The sequence below is a fragment of the Formica exsecta genome, unplaced genomic scaffold (genome assembly GCF_003651465.1).
Source record: "Formica exsecta isolate Colony F162 unplaced genomic scaffold, ASM365146v1 scaffold72, whole genome shotgun sequence".
In the NCBI taxonomy this organism is placed as follows: Eukaryota; Metazoa; Arthropoda; class Insecta; order Hymenoptera; family Formicidae; genus Formica; species Formica exsecta.
In genome coordinates this window covers 1,004,009-1,022,043 of record NW_021853485.1, presented here as the reverse complement: position 1 = coordinate 1,022,043, position 18,035 = coordinate 1,004,009, and the positions used below count along the sequence as shown (strand labels likewise).

Below are 18,035 nucleotides of genomic sequence, written 5' to 3'. Positions count from 1 at the left end.
CATTCCTGCGCACTTTGAATTAATGCGTTGACACTTTTCAAATAGTTAGCAAAAGCAACACACATGAGAATATTAATTAACATATTCATATTAAAAATATTAATATTAATTTGTTTCGGAAATGAACAAATAATTTCCGATCGTCTATTGCCACTTACTTTCGTGATTTCTTACGAGTTCTCGTGACGTCACTGTCTATCGAACAGTTATAAAACTAATCTCCTTCACTTTGATAATCAACACCTGATACATTTTCAAGGGAAAAGTTACGAAAGTTATGATTGAAACGAATTAAGTTTCCATTTTCATTGGTTCCTGTCTGGTTTTTGCGATTATGTTTCTTGTGAACCCATTTAATCTCTGGATTTCAATCTCACAAAATATGAAAATAAAATAAAAAAATCTTTTATATAAATAATTCTAAAAAAATTATTAAAAAAGCTGTTGAGAATTTATTTTTTTCTTGCACACATCTTGCAGAAATACTTCCATGTTAATATTAGAGCACTATTGCACGCTATTAAATTTTGTTATGATAATGCTTCAGGATGTTTCAAATTGATAGACTTCATTGTATTTATAAAAATTTTCGATGTCATAAACCGTAATATCGAATCGTAATATCTTTTTAATTCTATCAACAGGGATTAAGAGTGAAATAAATATCACAATCAAACAACTACATTTAACGTCGATAGTGCGATGAATATATTGATCTTTAAGTATTTTCGAAAGAAAGTGGCAATATTCGTAGTTGCGTAATCGTTCGTCCGAGAAGTCATCAACGAAGCGAACAATCGATTGCTCCTCTCTCTCGCGACTCTTGTGGGGAAATATAAATGGGTCGATGAGATAAATGAAGCGAAGCCGCCTCGAAAGCTGTACGTCACATGCGTTAAATCTCTGAGAGCAGTGACAGAGTAGACCAAGCGCTTTCTCAAGGAGAAAAACGCCAAACTTGTCGTATTTACTGACAGGAACAGATAAAAAGGAGAAATAAAAAGAAAAGTGAAAAGGGCAATATTCTCTTTTGCCCTAAAACGTGTGTGTGTGATATTTCTTTTGAAGAAACAAAAATACAAAAAAATAAAATCATAAGCAATGTAGTAACACAAAATAATTACGTGATATCTCGTACGCACTTTAATGGAGATTCGAAAATAGAAAACGAGCGTTACTCGACGTTTAGAAATTTAACGGTCTGGCGGATTATGCTTCGAAAGTGTAAATAGAAAAGAAGAGAGAGAGAGAGAGAGAAACGCGAGAAAAAAGTTTTACAGAAAAGTTGCTTAAAGTGTGCAGGAATACGTGCGCGGGGGAACCGGGAGAGGGACGTTGATGGCGGCTCCCGACGACCTAGCAGCAGAGCGCGACTTTTGCTGGAAAATGGAGAGTTTAACGCGACTGAGGTACGTCCTAAGGTACGTTCACGACGTCCATGTCGCGCTTAACTCTTGCGACGAAAGCAAAAGAGAAGAAAAAAAACAAAACAAAGTCTATCCGTTAAAAATTAAAAAAAATTATTCTAATTGCCTTAAATTTAAAAAAAGTCTATAAATACTATTAGTAAACTTGTGTTTTTCTGTAATATTTTACAATTACACACAAAAGATTATTACGAAAAAAAATACTTGGTATCGGATGAAAATAACTGCCGTATCGGTTTGGCTATTATATAAACTTATTTTCATTCATAATTTCCACGCTATCGCGTTGATTTAGCAATAAATGAACCTTATTAAAACTTATTAAAATCGATTATTATCGAACCGATTTCCATCCGTAATTGTGCATGATCGCTATTTAAAACGTAACAGTAAATTCTTGAGCACTCGGTTCTACGTATTATGCTCCTACGAGGAAGCCTCTAGCATACAAAAGTCGATTAATCGATTGGAATGTGCTGCATTGTGTAGCAGCGTCTCTATTCTATCGCGCATATACCGGTATATTGCGGCTCGATTTAAAGCCAATATTGCGTGCGAGAGCGAATGCGCTCTGATCATTCGTCTTTTTTGCTATATCTGCTACTATTCAATTGCAGGAAGTCGAGAGACCTGTGACATCGAAGGGGATGATGTTACCGTTGACAAGATTCCGAATACGAGGTGCTTTCACTGTATTTGTAAGGTAAATCTTGTGCATCCAAAAATGCTAATCGATGTCTATATATACATATAGTGTGTGTGTGTGTGTGTGTGTATTTTTATTTATTGTAGACTACTATTATGAACTCTATCTTTCCAAATTTGCAATGTTATATATCTTGATTCATAATTAAATAGCAAACTCAAATATTCGTGAAACCAAAAAACAAAACTTTCTTATATTTCTTTATTATATTTGCAGCTCATTAATTTATTTTATGACTGATATAATTAGCATATAAATAAGTAAAGTTAATTCAAAATGAACGTTTCAAAAAACAAATTTTCAAAAATCTATGCATATAAATATAGGCAGTAAACCTGAATGTTCTATACTTCGTAATATTGTAACACTCGAAGTATTTCAATGCGAAAGAAGAATGTGAACGCAGCAGACGAGAAAAGCGTACATTCATTGATCGAACAACCGCGTCGACAAGACTTATCGAAAGAATCGCGGAAAAAAATCCACTCATTAAATCCGATACGGCGCTTCTTTCCAGAGAAAAAAAAAAAAGATCGCGAAGGAGGCTGAGAAAGGAATAGAAAGCGAGGAAAACTATATCGTTGTCCTAGTCCAATTCACAGATTATGTCGTTATCACGCGACGAGGCAACGCCATGTGGTGACGGAGTGTTTAAAGGGGTTAAAGTAGCCTGGCCTGGTTCGGGAGGTCAAAGAGAGGAATTTCCACTTCGATCCGTTCGACGCGATCGATTCGTACTTCGTGCATATTCGCGTCTGCACACACAAACGCACGCACGCACGCACGCTCGTTCTCGCGTGTGCATCTTATGATGCGCCGCCGCGTAGCCTCGATGCATCTCTCCCGACTGCATCAACGAGTGATCTTAGCGCGACCGCGGCGATTTATCTGCGCGTTTGGTTCATTGACTCGTCGACTCGTGGCCGACCGAGATGAGGCTTCTTGTTTTCGCTCCGCTGCCGCTGCCGTTGCTACCGCTGCTGATGCTGTTGCAGCAATGAGTGGCGTGCCGGCGTGTGACATAATTATTTGTTTGTTGCGCCGAAGCGATCGGCCGCGATCAATCATCCGCAATTTACGAGGCAATCATAAGCCGCTCGGACGAACGAATATTTGCTGACTATAAGCAAGAGAATACTGACGCGTTGTATTTATTTACTCTCCTATCGTAGAAATTCATTCTTTATTTTTAGTATTATTATATTATTTATTTTATTTATTTAATCTATTTATATAAATTTATGTAATTTCTTCTCTTCTATTGCAGATATAGCGAAGAATGATTTCCCCTCCCCTTTCTTATATAACATTGCAAGCGACATTGAAACTTTTTCTCTCTTCGTTTACAAAGTGTCTTAGAAGTTGATATTTTGTCTAATAGTAAGATATCAAAAAATAAAGAAAAAATGTGCGACTTCTGACTCAATCTGTTGTACTCTGTTTGTCATATATATGCGAGAGAAAATAAATAAATTTTTCCCGATTTTTTTTCTAGAACGGATTCGTCGAGTGTTTGAAGCAACAGTGCCCGAACATCGATGGCTGCTACTCGTTGCAGGACCCGCGCGACGACGAGTGTTGCCACAAATGCACAGGTAGGACGTTTGTTCGTCCGTTCGTCCGCTAATTCGACTAATTATCCTAATCGTTCTAATTGACTCGAGCGAGCCCGCGCCGCGATGAGAGAGAAAGAGAGAGGAAGATGGTGCGAATATGTCGGTGGCGGTGAGAAGGAAAGGCGAGAACTCGCGGAATGCTCAGTCGGCGGAGCATTGTTCTCGGGGCACAAAGACGCTTCTGTTTGCGGACACGGTGATAAACCCGAGGAACTCTAGCATCACAGTCTCTCGCGACTGTCTCTGTTTACGACACGTACCCGACAGATGCTCGTGCGCGGTACCCATTATCGTACCCTATTAATTATGTTAATGGTGACGTAAGCTTGCTCGCGCGTAGTGCTTGCCCGCCGAAGATAAAATCTGCCTGGAAAACATAGTACGTGATTGCATTTATAGAAAATGTTAAAATATAAAAATAACATTGAATTACATAAATCAGTTTCTATATCGAGGGATAGTCAAATTATCCCCTCTTTTATTCTTTTATTATTTTATTAATATATAATTAGATGAATAATAGCGTCTAAAAAAAATCAACGTATTTCTAATATTTAATTCAATGGCGCGTGCGAGTTATTCCCCAGAATTACGCAATTTCAATCATTTTGAGGATGGATTTTGTCTTTGTGAATTGCAGGATGCGTACTGGACGGTGTTTATCACGCATCTGACACGGAATGGACAGAGGAGAACGATCCGTGCTACATATTCACCTGTAAAGCGAGCGTCGTAACCAAAGCAAAGCTAGAGTGTTACACGCCCTGCTCCAACCCGAAACCGGCCCCACCCGGTCAATGCTGCCCCATATGCGACGGTGCGTAACATTTTTCTTTTTCCCTCGCGCACCGATGCTGCTGCTAATTAACCACACCAATCTCACAAATATTTCTCACGATCCCCCTCAATGCATCCCGCCGCGCAATTAAGGCTCTGGAATGTTTCTCTCCGATATAACGAGGGGAGAACGATAATGATTGAAAATTACAACGTCGCTTCTACATGTCTGACGAAAAACGAACTTACGATAATGCCTGTATTGTTTCCATTTTTTTTTTTTGCTTCGTGCAAAATGTAAATGTCCCGTAAACTTAATATTGTAACACAATGTCGTCCTAAGAATTTGCATTTTTCTTCGAATCGTAATTACAGTCTCTTTGTATATTTTCTCATATTTTTTCATATATTTTTCATATATTTTAAATAAATTATTATATAATGTTAAACCGACAATTTTTCATATCAAACAACAGAGAGAATAAACCAAGCGCACAAAAATGATCGATCCCGTCGTATTTTACAGGATGCTTAGTGAATGGACAGAAGGTCACCGCGGATAGGTCGGTGACAACGACGGAGGACCCTTGCGTCACCTGCAGATGCAACAACAATAAACAACTCACCTGCGCAAAGTTAGCTTGTCCGATGCTCAATTGTCCTAACGCGAAGATTGTTCGCGATCCTGGCAAGTGTTGCCCGCGCTGTCGAGGTGAAAGGACTTACATAATTTTTATTATTCGAGATGAATATCGCGCGCGCCGCTTCGAAATTTTCTGAATTTAGTGCTTGAATTGTGCTTGGGAAAAAGAAATCTATTTGTTCCATTTTATTATTTGCTTAAACGCGTGTTTTTTCAATTTAGATTCCGTATGTGATAATTTTATTGTTCCTTTACGACATACAAGCTCGATAATTGTACGTGGGTGTAATATTACATAAAGATACGGGATTGTTTTATTACGTAAGCATTGCAATGCCAGGCAGATTAATAACGATCAGATTTTCATTCCGCGAGATCATTTTTCAAAAGAAATATTTTCAGTAGATCATATTGCACAAACAATTAAAGTCACTTTGAATTTATAGGTCATTCCGCTATCTCTCTCAGGCATAATACCAGAGGCGCGAACCGGTTTTATGCGATCTGATTATTTTCCAATGTCGCAATTGCGCAAAAACCAACCGTAATAACGTAATATTACGATTGTCATCATGAAACATTACGATCTAGCCATCCGAGAGAATAGCTACTGCCATTTAACTATGATAATATCTCACTCCGCGACTTTTAAATTTTACAATCAAATATAATGCGATGCATAAAATGCATCGTGCGATAAAATGCATCGAATATATATATATATATATGTGTGATGCTAACAACAAATAATCACTAAAAAAGGTGATTAAACAATAAAATAAAAATCAAGTTTATATAAATATTCGAGAAACACGTGTCTCGTATTTTTGAAAAAGAATAAATTTTTAATTGTCACGTAAGATATTTTCTCTATATTGAGTTCTTTTAGTTATCTTTCCTAAGTCTCCGTATCTCTGACCATTTTGATGTACTGCTTGTTTCGGCTCGTATATCAATTACAGAAATTAATTAATTATCAAGCGCGTTGCGTAAAAATATCCGTTATAGACAAGGAAGTCAAAAAAAGAAAAAAAAAACAGAGCTTCCTCTCGCGGCGTGCCTAATTAGGTCCATCTCGCGCGTTTGATACATGTACGAGAGAGATAGTACGATCCACACGTTTGAAATTACTTTACGTAATTCTGACAGAAGATAAATCCGCAAAGAGGCTTAATTATAGAAACCAGAGAAATGATTACTGGAACAGCGATAACGCGAACGTGGACGTCCATCGGAAGAAGACGGCGTGATCGGAAAAAAAAAGTCAAGCTGGAATTTCGGTGTCGCCGTCGTTGTCGCGGCGCGTGACTCAATCGCCGGCCAAATTCCCGATTTATAATGCGTTTTATTTAGAGTGTCCACATTCCCCACGCTCGCGTCGCGAGCTTTTTCCTCGTGCCGAAAGCGTGACGAAACTACTTCCTCGACGAAATCTCGCGCGAGTGATTGGTAATATATATATATATATTTTTATTATCGTTAAATTGTCTTTCTCTCTCTCGTTAGATTTGATGTTTATTTTACATATTTTCTTATGTTTCTTATTATAAGCTTATTTCCCAAGTAGTTGCCAAGTTTAGGATTAACGCATCTTTTTCAGCTTTGTGCCAAAAAATAGATTAATGCATCGCGTTCCATAACAGCTAATTTTCTGTTGTCGCAGTTGGCAGTGAGAGCCAATTGTCAAGAAAAACATGACATTGTTAGAATGTAATTTAATTGTAAGGTATGTTAGATATGCTTGGAAGTCTTTTAATAGTAGATGGATTTAGAGACGGTTCTCCTTGGTGAAAATTTTTTATTTTTAATTATTTTTCATTGTGGAATTCGATGGTTTAAATTGGACTCGAAAAACTTAATTGTAAATAGTGTTTGAAAGTAACATTATTGGAAATTTATAGTTTCGAAAATATTTAAATTTTAGCAAACTGTAATCCGCAAATATTCACCGAACAAAGATTAATGCCATTATTTTGTTTTATAAAAGTCTTCTAATGTAATCGTAAATATATTAGAGATAATTAAATTCAATATGTTGAATTTTATTGAAACTCAATTTTAATATTCAATTAAATGCTTTGACTGTCATATCACATACGTACTAATATTTTCTGTATTTTCTCGAAAATTGGATATGGATATGAATTAAATAAGAAATAAAATTTTTAAGAATAACTAGCGAACACTATGATTTCACCAAGGAAATGCTGACGCGACTCATGTGCAACCGCTATGGCAGGCAAAGTGTTAATTTTCTCGAATGTATAAAATAACAGACTATATTCTGATAATCTACATGTGTTTATTGCACGCATAATTCGACGAATGAATGGCGCGAGGTTTGTACCGCATTTATTGCGCACTCTCTTCAGACTGCTCTCCGAGTTTTTAACCGTGCAACCAGCTCGAGGAGTATCAGAGAGAGAAAAAGAGAAGCATATGGAGGAGATGGAATAGGGATAGAAAAAGAAAAAAAAAAGAGATAGGAAAGGTGATCGAAGATAATGATTGTGAAAAGAGAGAGAAAAGCTGTTTTGCGAGGCTATTTGAAACTTACTGTGATGAGCACAAATATCTCGCGTTTTATCATTTCGCCGTCTTTTCGTAAAAAATCGCGGGCAAAATGAACGAAAGAAAAAAATATATATCGATAAATGGAAACGAGAAAAAGAAGGAAATTTGAGGGAAAAACGATCGCAAATGTCCCAACATTGCGTCCTTTCTCGCACACGCATTCCATAATTGTACGTGGGTGTAATATTACATAAAGATACGGGATTGTTTTATTACGTAAGCATTGCAATGCCAGGCAGATTAATAACGATCAGATTTTCATTCCGCGAGATCATTTTTCAAAAGAAATATTTTCAGTAGATCATATTGCACAAACAATTAAAGTCACTTTGAATTTATAGGTCATTCCGCTATCTCTCTCAGGCATAATACCAGAGGCGCGAACCGGTTTTATGCGATCTGATTATTTTCCAATGTCGCAATTGCGCAAAAACCAACCGTAATAACGTAATATTACGATTGTCATCATGAAACATTACGATCTAGCCATCCGAGAGAATAGCTACTGCCATTTAACTATGATAATATCTCACTCCGCGACTTTTAAATTTTACAATCAAATATAATGCGATGCATAAAATGCATCGTGCGATAAAATGCATCGAATGGAGATATAACTTCAAGGAGCAGGCATTTGTTTTAGATATAATTGAATTCTACGTAAAATTGACATAAAATTTAAGTATCATATATCTATTCAAATACCCTTATTTTATATTTTATTTTATTAGATCAAGGATTAACGTGAATATAGTTAATCGTAAAAAAAAAAAAAAAACAATTTTATATCACTATCGCGCGTGAAAAGAGAATGATTCATTGTCAGATTATAATGCGCATTCGCTTACACGACGTAGCGTATGTCCAAGTTAAAAGCATTTTTTTTTTTGCGCAGGCATTGCAAGATTGCTCCCGCCTCCGAAAGGCGCGTGCATAATCGGCACGCACATGGTCAAGTCGGGCACCCAGCTTTGCACGGATCCATGCACGTGCTGCACCTGCGCCAATTCGACGCTCTCGTGTCTCAGGGATACCTGTCCGGTACTGGAATGCCCCAGCGAGCTTCAAACTACTCTACCTAACCGCTGTTGTCCGCAATGTCCGGCCGTCCAGGAGAGCAGGGCCTCCTGCTCTTATGGCGGAAGAACTTATCAGGCGAGTATCATGCTTTTGTTCATCGCGACAAATGATTTTAATCTGCGAACGCGACGCAAACGAACCGAGGGATTATCGAGGATAAACGGACTAAAATGATGTAGAATTTTAATAAACAAATGACTTACAATTAGTAAAAAATCAAGGATATTGTTTAAATACGATTTTCACATATCATATGAAAAATTTCTGCATATTTTCAATATATTGATTTTAAGGATCAATGACGTGCATCTCAATTGTTAATTAATTTTTTTTTGCTCGCTTTTAAAAAAAAAATGTTCAAGAAATAAAATTTAAAAACACTTCTTATCAAAACTGTGATAGAATCTGATAAGAGTGGCGGTGTCTAGTAAATATCGACGAATATAAATTTTTATTTTGAGTTTTCAACTAAGGCCAAAAAATATACCTTGTTTCGGTATATTTCTCCTTAATGAAATTTTTTTTTTTTTAATAAAAAATAAATCTCGTAAATTTTTTCGCGGGGTTAAACGTTTGTCTTGTCCTGGTTTAAACGTTCTTTTTTGTCCTAGGCAGGATGGCGAAGATTGGAAGCTTGATTCCTGCAAGACGTGCACCTGCAAGCAGGGCAAAGTACGCTGCGCGATGCCTATGTGTCCGCAGTTGAATCTACCTTGTCCGCCATATTCAAAATTGGAACATCCGGAAGGTCAATGCTGTCCGCGATGCGTTGAAAGTAAGCATACTTTGTACATTATGCTATCGCATATACTATTGATATTTAGAATTAAAAATTATCGATTCTTCCAGGTGATGGGATTTGCACGGTTTTTGGAGACCCGCACTATCGTACGTTCGATGGTAAATTCTATAGCTTCAAAGGGGCATGCAAATATCAATTGGTCAATGATTGTGCCACTCACACATTTAGTATACGTGTGACTAACGATGCAAGAAAAACAATGTCTTCAGCATGGACCAAAACCATTGCTTTGAAAGTGAGTGTATTAAATTAATGCGAAAATGTCAGTACAATTGTAACGTGGAATAAATTTAAACATTACTTTTTTTAATTGGGGTGGAATATATTGTATATATATATATATATATATATATAATTTTTAAAAAAATTGGAAAATCATATCATCGCATTCAAATTTTCAAGTCAAATAATGTTAAAACTAATATTTTCAATATTCTTGAAAATATATACAATTAATGATGTTGAATATCGAATGATATGTACTGAAAGTACAAATTCTGACTACCGAGTTGCTTGACTAATAGCCTTGCGAAACGAAGTCTACCCTGAGGCAAGGCTTTCTTGTTCTATCAAAAGCAATCCCATCAGGGGGAAGAAAGAAACTTTTGTTCTAATCGCGTCCCGTGTTACAGATCGGCGACTTGAAAGTAAACCTTGGTCAAAAAATGAGGGTGAAGGTAAACGGGAAGAAGGTGGACCTTCCTTATCGCGTCGTTAACCGATTGGACATTAACTGTACGACCGACAGCGTGATCGTCAACACGCACATCGGGATCAAGGTTCTCTGGGACGGTATCAGCTTTCTCGAGGTGTCCGTGCCTACGTCGTACAGAGGTCGATTGTGCGGTCTTTGCGGTAACTTCAATTCCCAGACCAAGGACGATTTCACGACGCGACGCGGCCGATTGCTGCAGGATGTGCAGAAATTCGGTCAATCTTGGGTCGTAGGTGCCAAGAAAACATGCACTCGACTTCAAAGATCAGGAAATATCGATAAGGAGAGACGTTGTCGAGGAAGAAAGGATCACCGGTAATTTTCATGGACTTTCCAATTTTTTCTTTGTATATTATATATTTTTTCAAATTCAGGAATTATAAAAAGAATTAAAAAAAAATTACTATCACACTATTGATATCACATTTTATACAACAGCTATAAAATAATTTCTCTAAGATTCTATTATTCTCATATTTGCAATTATAGAAAATAATGTTGCCAAGATTAAATGTGATGCAAAATTGCTACAAAACTAATAATTTTTAATTAATATATGATTTGGTTGATAATTATTATTCTCTTTTTATTCTTTCATTTATTATTCCCGGTATCATTGCAAACATTTTCAAAATTTCACTTCTATATCTTTCAAAATAAACGATTTGTAAGTTATTTTTTACAACACTGTAATTTTGTTTCTCCGCGATTTTAGACTATGCAATCGACTGAGATCGCAAATCTTCGATCCTTGCCATAAGAAGGTGAATCCGATGATGTATTACAAAGCCTGCCTTCAGGACATGTGCGAGTGCCCGACCGAGCACTGTTACTGCCAGTCCTTCATGGCGTACGCGCACGAATGCAAGCGGCTCGGCATCCAGCTACCACACTGGAGAAAGTCTACGAGATGTCGAACAGTTTGGGATCAGTTGACGAATTCGACGAATTTCACTTGCCGCAGATTTAATTAATCGCGCACTTTATCCGCCGCCGCATCCGGCCTCTAAAAACTCTAATTCGCGGGATGTGCAGAAAGACTCACATGTGAGCGCCAAACTCCTCGTACATTCTGTACGCATGTAGAGAGACTCTATACGCAATCCCATCCCTTCCTTCTTATCTTTTTTCGAGATAACGTATTAGTAACCGCGAATAATAAAGAAGAGGAGATACGATATTGTGAAGTAATTAGCGCGTGATGTATATATCTCTAAAGATCGCGCAGAGTAATTAAAGAAAGAATGATTTCTTAGGAATTCTTGTAATCGATCCTCGAAATCGAACTTCCCGTTAAGCGAGATAAAGTTTTCTTAATACTTAAATATTCGATAAGAACAAACATGAGTAACGCGAGGAACACACTTCTTAGCAGTCTCTGACAGATACTGCGGTGGATTATTTCGGGATAAATATTCATAAACACTTATTTATTCGTAGAGCAATGTAACATGCACGCGGTACTTATAAGTCTGCCATCCATAATGAGAAACAATGATAGACTGTTAATGCGATAGAAAATGTTTCGCTGTCTACGCTACGCGAAATACAACGCAATGAAATATAAATGGCTGGAACGCAATCAGAGAAAATAATCGCTGTTATTACAAACTATTGCAATATACCGTAAAATCGTTGAAACTTTTTATCTTATTTTGCAAGCTTTCTCTTCGATATTTTTCGCGATACTATCTCTTCTTCTATCCCTGGGAAACTCCTTCTGTTGGCGGAAACATATAGACCGGACGCGGCGGAGTGCTCGGCAAAAATCTACTAGTCACCACTTCGTATCAATATGCATTAAGGTTGGTGAGTTCCTGTGCCCCCGTGTTAGTAATGTCGAGTAATGACTAGGGATATACTCGAGCCAGAGTAGTAGTTTTTCATGATTTTGTTAAGATAAAAAGTTTCAAGTTTCGTATTATGCCAATAACAATTATATACGAAAAAAACTATTATACAAAAATTATATCTTATCTGTTGATTGAGAAAATTTGAATTGCAAATTATATTAATTCGTAGATTGCATATTTTTTTTTCAAAAAAAGGACAGAGCAATATATCTAGTTTATTGCTGTATATGATTATTCTATTTTATTTTATTTTATTTTTGTAATATTAACTCAAAAACCACAAAGCAAAATACATTTCTTTTCTGAATTGGAATAGTAAAAGCTATAATATAAATAACTTTATTTAGAAATTAAATATTTTTTCATAAATCTGTTTTACAAAGCATAAAATACAAAAAATTATTCTTTTAATACAAAAAAAATAGTTTTTTTTGCATTTTTGGATCAAATGTGTAATTAATTCAATTTTAAGCTCGTTAAAGTTGACAATTTGGAATTTAAATTCGTTAAGTGTTCTTAGACTTGTAATAATTTTTAATGAACATTCTTAATGTTTATCTCTATATCTAGAAATTATTTTCTACAATTAATTTTTCAGTCAGACTCTGACTCGAGTGTCTCTAGTAACGATTTAATTCGTTCACACGGAAATCTCATGCGGGTCACAGCAGCCATGACGCCTGGAAATATGGATCTCACGTGTGTGTATCACGATTTCACGCGGAATCCCATAGATCCGACAAAGAGCATCGCGAATCAACTAGCAAGGTCGCGCGTAGAGCGGAAAATGGATGATCTTGTGTCGCGAAATGAAACAAAAATTTAAAAAAATTCGTGTTTTACATTTAGCGCTGAATTAATACTTGGCGTAATTTTCTGAATCTTATATAGATGTAAGTTGGTGTATCATAAATTGAGAATGACACATTTAATGTTATGTCGTTTCTCCTGTGAGATATTGAATTATTATTGCGAACAAAATTAATGTGACATATTGTAACTGACAAAATGTATTATAAGTATCGTTAATTACATTATAATCTGACGATTCTTATCGACATTAGAGAAAGATAGAAATTTTTACTTTTAATAATTGTGCGAATGAAAAAAAAAACAGAGCTTCCTCTCGCGGCGTGCCTAATTAGGTCCATCTCGCGCGTTTGATACATGTACGAGAGAGATAGTACGATCCACACGTTTGAAATTACTTTACGTAATTCTGACAGAAGATAAATCCGCAAAGAGGCTTAATTATAGAAACCAGAGAAATGATTACTGGAACAGCGATAACGCGAACGTGGACGTCCATCGGAAGAAGACGGCGTGATCGGAAAAAAAAAGTCAAGCTGGAATTTCGGTGTCGCCGTCGTTGTCGCGGCGCGTGACTCAATCGCCGGCCAAATTCCCGATTTATAATGCGTTTTATTTAGAGTGTCCACATTCCCCACGCTCGCGTCGCGAGCTTTTTCCTCGTGCCGAAAGCGTGACGAAACTACTTCCTCGACGAAATCTCGCGCGAGTGATTGGTAATCTCAGCAAATCTCCTCATCATCTTTGAACGCTATTTCACACCAAGTGTGACGAATTTTCTTGGAATCGATCCTCGAAATCGAACTTCCCGTTAAGCGAGATAAAGTTTTCTTAATACTTAAATATTCGATAAGAACAAACATGAGTAACGCGAGGAACACACTTCTTAGCAGTCTCTGACAGATACTGCGGTGGATTATTTCGGGATAAATATTCATAAACACTTATTTATTCGTAGAGCAATGTAACATGCACGCGGTACTTATAAGTCTGCCATCCATAATGAGAAACAATGATAGACTGTTAATGCGATAGAAAATGTTTCGCTGTCTACGCTACGCGAAATACAACGCAATGAAATATAAATGGCTGGAACGCAATCAGAGAAAATAATCGCTGTTATTACAAACTATTGCAATATACCGTAAAATCGTTGAAACTTTTTATCTTATTTTGCAAGCTTTCTCTTCGATATTTTTCGCGATACTATCTCTTCTTCTATCCCTGGGAAACTCCTTCTGTTGGCGGAAACATATAGACCGGACGCGGCGGAGTGCTCGGCAAAAATCTACTAGTCACCACTTCGTATCAATATGCATTAAGGTTGGTGAGTTCCTGTGCCCCCGTGTTAGTAATGTCGAGTAATGACTAGGGATATACTCGAGCCAGAGTAGTAGTTTTTCATGATTTTGTTAAGATAAAAAGTTTCAAGTTTCGTATTATGCCAATAACAATTATATACGAAAAAAACTATTATACAAAAATTATATCTTATCTGTTGATTGAGAAAATTTGAATTGCAAATTATATTAATTCGTAGATTGCATATTTTTTTTTCAAAAAAAGGACAGAGCAATATATCTAGTTTATTGCTGTATATGATTATTCTATTTTATTTTATTTTATTTTTGTAATATTAACTCAAAAACCACAAAGCAAAATACATTTCTTTTCTGAATTGGAATAGTAAAAGCTATAATATAAATAACTTTATTTAGAAATTAAATATTTTTTCATAAATCTGTTTTACAAAGCATAAAATACAAAAAATTATTCTTTTAATACAAAAAAAATAGTTTTTTTTGCATTTTTGGATCAAATGTGTAATTAATTCAATTTTAAGCTCGTTAAAGTTGACAATTTGGAATTTAAATTCGTTAAGTGTTCTTAGACTTGTAATAATTTTTAATGAACATTCTTAATGTTTATCTCTATATCTAGAAATTATTTTCTACAATTAATTTTTCAGTCAGACTCTGACTCGAGTGTCTCTAGTAACGATTTAATTCGTTCACACGGAAATCTCATGCGGGTCACAGCAGCCATGACGCCTGGAAATATGGATCTCACGTGTGTGTATCACGATTTCACGCGGAATCCCATAGATCCGACAAAGAGCATCGCGAATCAACTAGCAAGGTCGCGCGTAGAGCGGAAAATGGATGATCTTGTGTCGCGAAATGAAACAAAAATTTAAAAAAATTCGTGTTTTACATTTAGCGCTGAATTAATACTTGGCGTAATTTTCTGAATCTTATATAGATGTAAGTTGGTGTATCATAAATTGAGAATGACACATTTAATGTTATGTCGTTTCTCCTGTGAGATATTGAATTATTATTGCGAACAAAATTAATGTGACATATTGTAACTGACAAAATGTATTATAAGTATCGTTAATTACATTATAATCTGACGATTCTTATCGACATTAGAGAAAGATAGAAATTTTTACTTTTAATAATTGTGCGAATGCTGCCTTATGAATTTTACATATACTTGATTGAAACATATATGCGATCACTTAATTAAACGCGTATCTCCAAGAATAAAATCCTATTGAACAATAGGCATAATTAATGAAACGAGATCAGTATGCTCGAAATCGTGAGAACGACTTTGTAAGTAGCAGCAAGTGGCGATGCCTTGTAATGTTTCGGAGCACCGTGCAGTATTTCGGCCGATGAGCAGGCTCGCGGCACATAGCATGTACATCCCAATTTAACGCAATCGATCAATTATATATGTATACACGTACATACATATAGATATACTGTATATATCCGCGCAGATCTTTGGAATCCATAGATCTAATCGGGCATTTCGCATATATCCGTAGCCCCACATATTTTTCATAGGCTCTCGGATTCTCAAAATCCGTGTTTCGATAAATCACAGAATCCACAAATTCGTGTTTTCTTAAATTATTATTTTTCGAGATTCTTCAATCCGTAAATCGTATATCTATAGATCTCCAGATTTGTAAATTTTTCAATTTACGAATCCACATTTCCACAGATCTTTCAATACAATATATGATCGCACGAATATTTGGAATCTGTAAATTCACATGATATCGTATTCTTAGAATCCTTAATTAAAATTCCTTTCACAGATCTTTGGACGCACAGAGATCCGCGGTTTGTTAGACTCCTACATTTTCATCATATAGAATTAGGAGGGAATATTTTCCCGCTTCGTCTTCGACGACGAGTATACTTTTTTTATATTATATATATATTTACATAACGCGTAGACGTTTATGCTAGCTTTAGCGAGACGTTCACAAATTGTACATAGAAAGACACGATTATTAAGCGAGTACTAATTACGATTTCTAATAACGTGCCACGATTTTTGATAGCTCATCATTTATTGAACTCTTTTTTTTTTTATTCCATTTCTTCGTCCAATTCTCCCTTTCTCTTGTGTTCTTATCTATTTCCCTGTTACTTTTATCAAATTGTTACGAAAATTTTGTGAAGGAATTTTTATATAGAGCTATTTTCGCGGCGACTTTTTAACATAGTGAAACTGTACATAGCTGAAAAAATATACTGTAATAACTAATCACCGACGAGTTTCGGCGAGCGGAATCAAACCAACTCTGTATACCGGGTAGTCCAAAGTGTTAGCCAATTTTTGTCGATTCTAGCATAGAACTATAACGTAGAACACACGCGAGTACGAACATGATACAATAAATCAATTATATATTCATAGATACATATTTTTTTTTATCTATGTAAAAAATTTTTATCCCTCTCTCTCTCCTTTCTAATTTAAAAATATATTATACATGTCAGAAAATTATATGTATAAGTGTCATATCGTCAAATTTAGCTTTTAATTAAAAAAAAAATTAATCGCGATAATACGGAATAAATATTTTGCGTAATTAGATAACTCAAGTAGATCGATATTCGCGCTATCGTGCACGCCATTTTGATCTTTAAGCATCGCACATAAATTCTCTTTCCATTACAAACGATTTCAATATTTCGATGTATAATTTCGCTTTTTTCCTACGAGAATAATATTCGTGTTGTCACTTACCAAAGAGAAGATAGGAAAGACCGCTGTAACAACAGGATATTGGTCTTGTAGCCGAATACACAACACACTCCGCGAGAAAGCTTAAAGAAAATTCGTTAAAAGTTCGTTTGAAAAACAAGCGCAGTCGCGGCGACGTAAATATCGCGATCGCGAAATATCGTAGCGATCGCGTATATTTGATCGATTCCACAGCGATCTCTTGTTCCCAAAAACTAATACGAATCGTGATTTCACTCGCTTGATACACTTTATCGCGTTAATCCCGAGAAATTTTACGCAAATTCGATCGACGAACGTTCGCGCGTTTGAGCTGCTACGGAGAGAAAGAAGGAACATGGCGTCCGCTCCAGTAGTGCCAACTGCGAAAAATCAAAGACGTAGTAACACAGACTGCGCGTAGCCAATCAAACGCTGCGCCACGTTTAGAGAGAGAAAGAAAACTTTGGAGGTAAATAAAGGCAAACGCTCGGTCTAGATATACTATGTCTATGATTGGAAGAGACTCTTAATAACATACACATTCGAAAAATGTCTAGAGGGCATCCAGGGAATGTTTACATCCACGTCTTTTAACGTGTGTGTTGTTAGGGATATGTGTATAGAGAAAGAAAGAGTTATAAACATTGAGGAATCATAAAAAATTCAGTAAATTCCTCTGTTGAAAGAGATAAATATAATGTTATTTACAGAGATAAATTTCTGTCAGCTGTTTTATTAAGATTCAATATTGCGGTCTTCTTCTAATTTTGTCGCACGCTTACGGTTAAGATACACGCAATCATATATTTCTATGTCTATGCTCAACTCGCTCGAATTTCTATAATGAAGAAGAAAGACAAAATTTATTGCGAAAATATATTCATTATAAAAAAAAATTTCCTTTGTCAATCAACACCTTTGAAATATTTCATTAACAGCAAACTTTTTGATTTCATTTTTTTTTTTAATAGAAAGATTTTATATTATATAACAATAT

The 18,035-nt window shown here is 35.9% G+C and overlaps 1 protein-coding gene and 1 long non-coding RNA gene across 3 annotated transcripts in view; both read left to right on the top strand.

Moving 5' to 3' along the window:
- The window catches only part of LOC115243377 (BMP-binding endothelial regulator protein), a 42,186-nt gene extending 28,896 nt beyond the window's left edge, over positions 1-13,290 (top strand). The window contains exons 3-12 of one of the 2 annotated variants that reach the window (XR_003885220.1): positions 2,045-2,130; positions 3,629-3,728; positions 4,390-4,566; positions 5,053-5,238; positions 8,639-8,898; positions 9,439-9,598; positions 9,673-9,860; positions 10,258-10,655; positions 11,056-12,145; positions 12,792-13,290. Coding sequence is in view for 1 of the 2 variants with exons in the window: in XM_029820319.1 (XP_029676179.1) it covers positions 2,045-2,130; positions 3,629-3,728; positions 4,390-4,566; positions 5,053-5,238; positions 8,639-8,898; positions 9,439-9,598; positions 9,673-9,860; positions 10,258-10,655; positions 11,056-11,314 (1,814 nt within the window). In the remaining variant the exon portion in view is untranslated. Of the gene's footprint in view, positions 1-2,044; positions 2,131-3,628; positions 3,729-4,389; positions 4,567-5,052; positions 5,239-8,638; positions 8,899-9,438; positions 9,599-9,672; positions 9,861-10,257; positions 10,656-11,055 lie in introns of both variants that reach the window. The other variant, XM_029820319.1, reaches the window with a different exon arrangement.
- A 491-nt stretch (positions 13,291-13,781) lies between these two features.
- Positions 13,782-16,727, top strand: LOC115243378. Its single transcript, XR_003885221.1, has 2 exons — positions 13,782-14,326; positions 14,973-16,727. It is a non-coding gene; the product is annotated as an uncharacterized LOC115243378 (long non-coding RNA).
- The last annotated feature ends 1,308 nt before the right edge of the window (positions 16,728-18,035 follow it).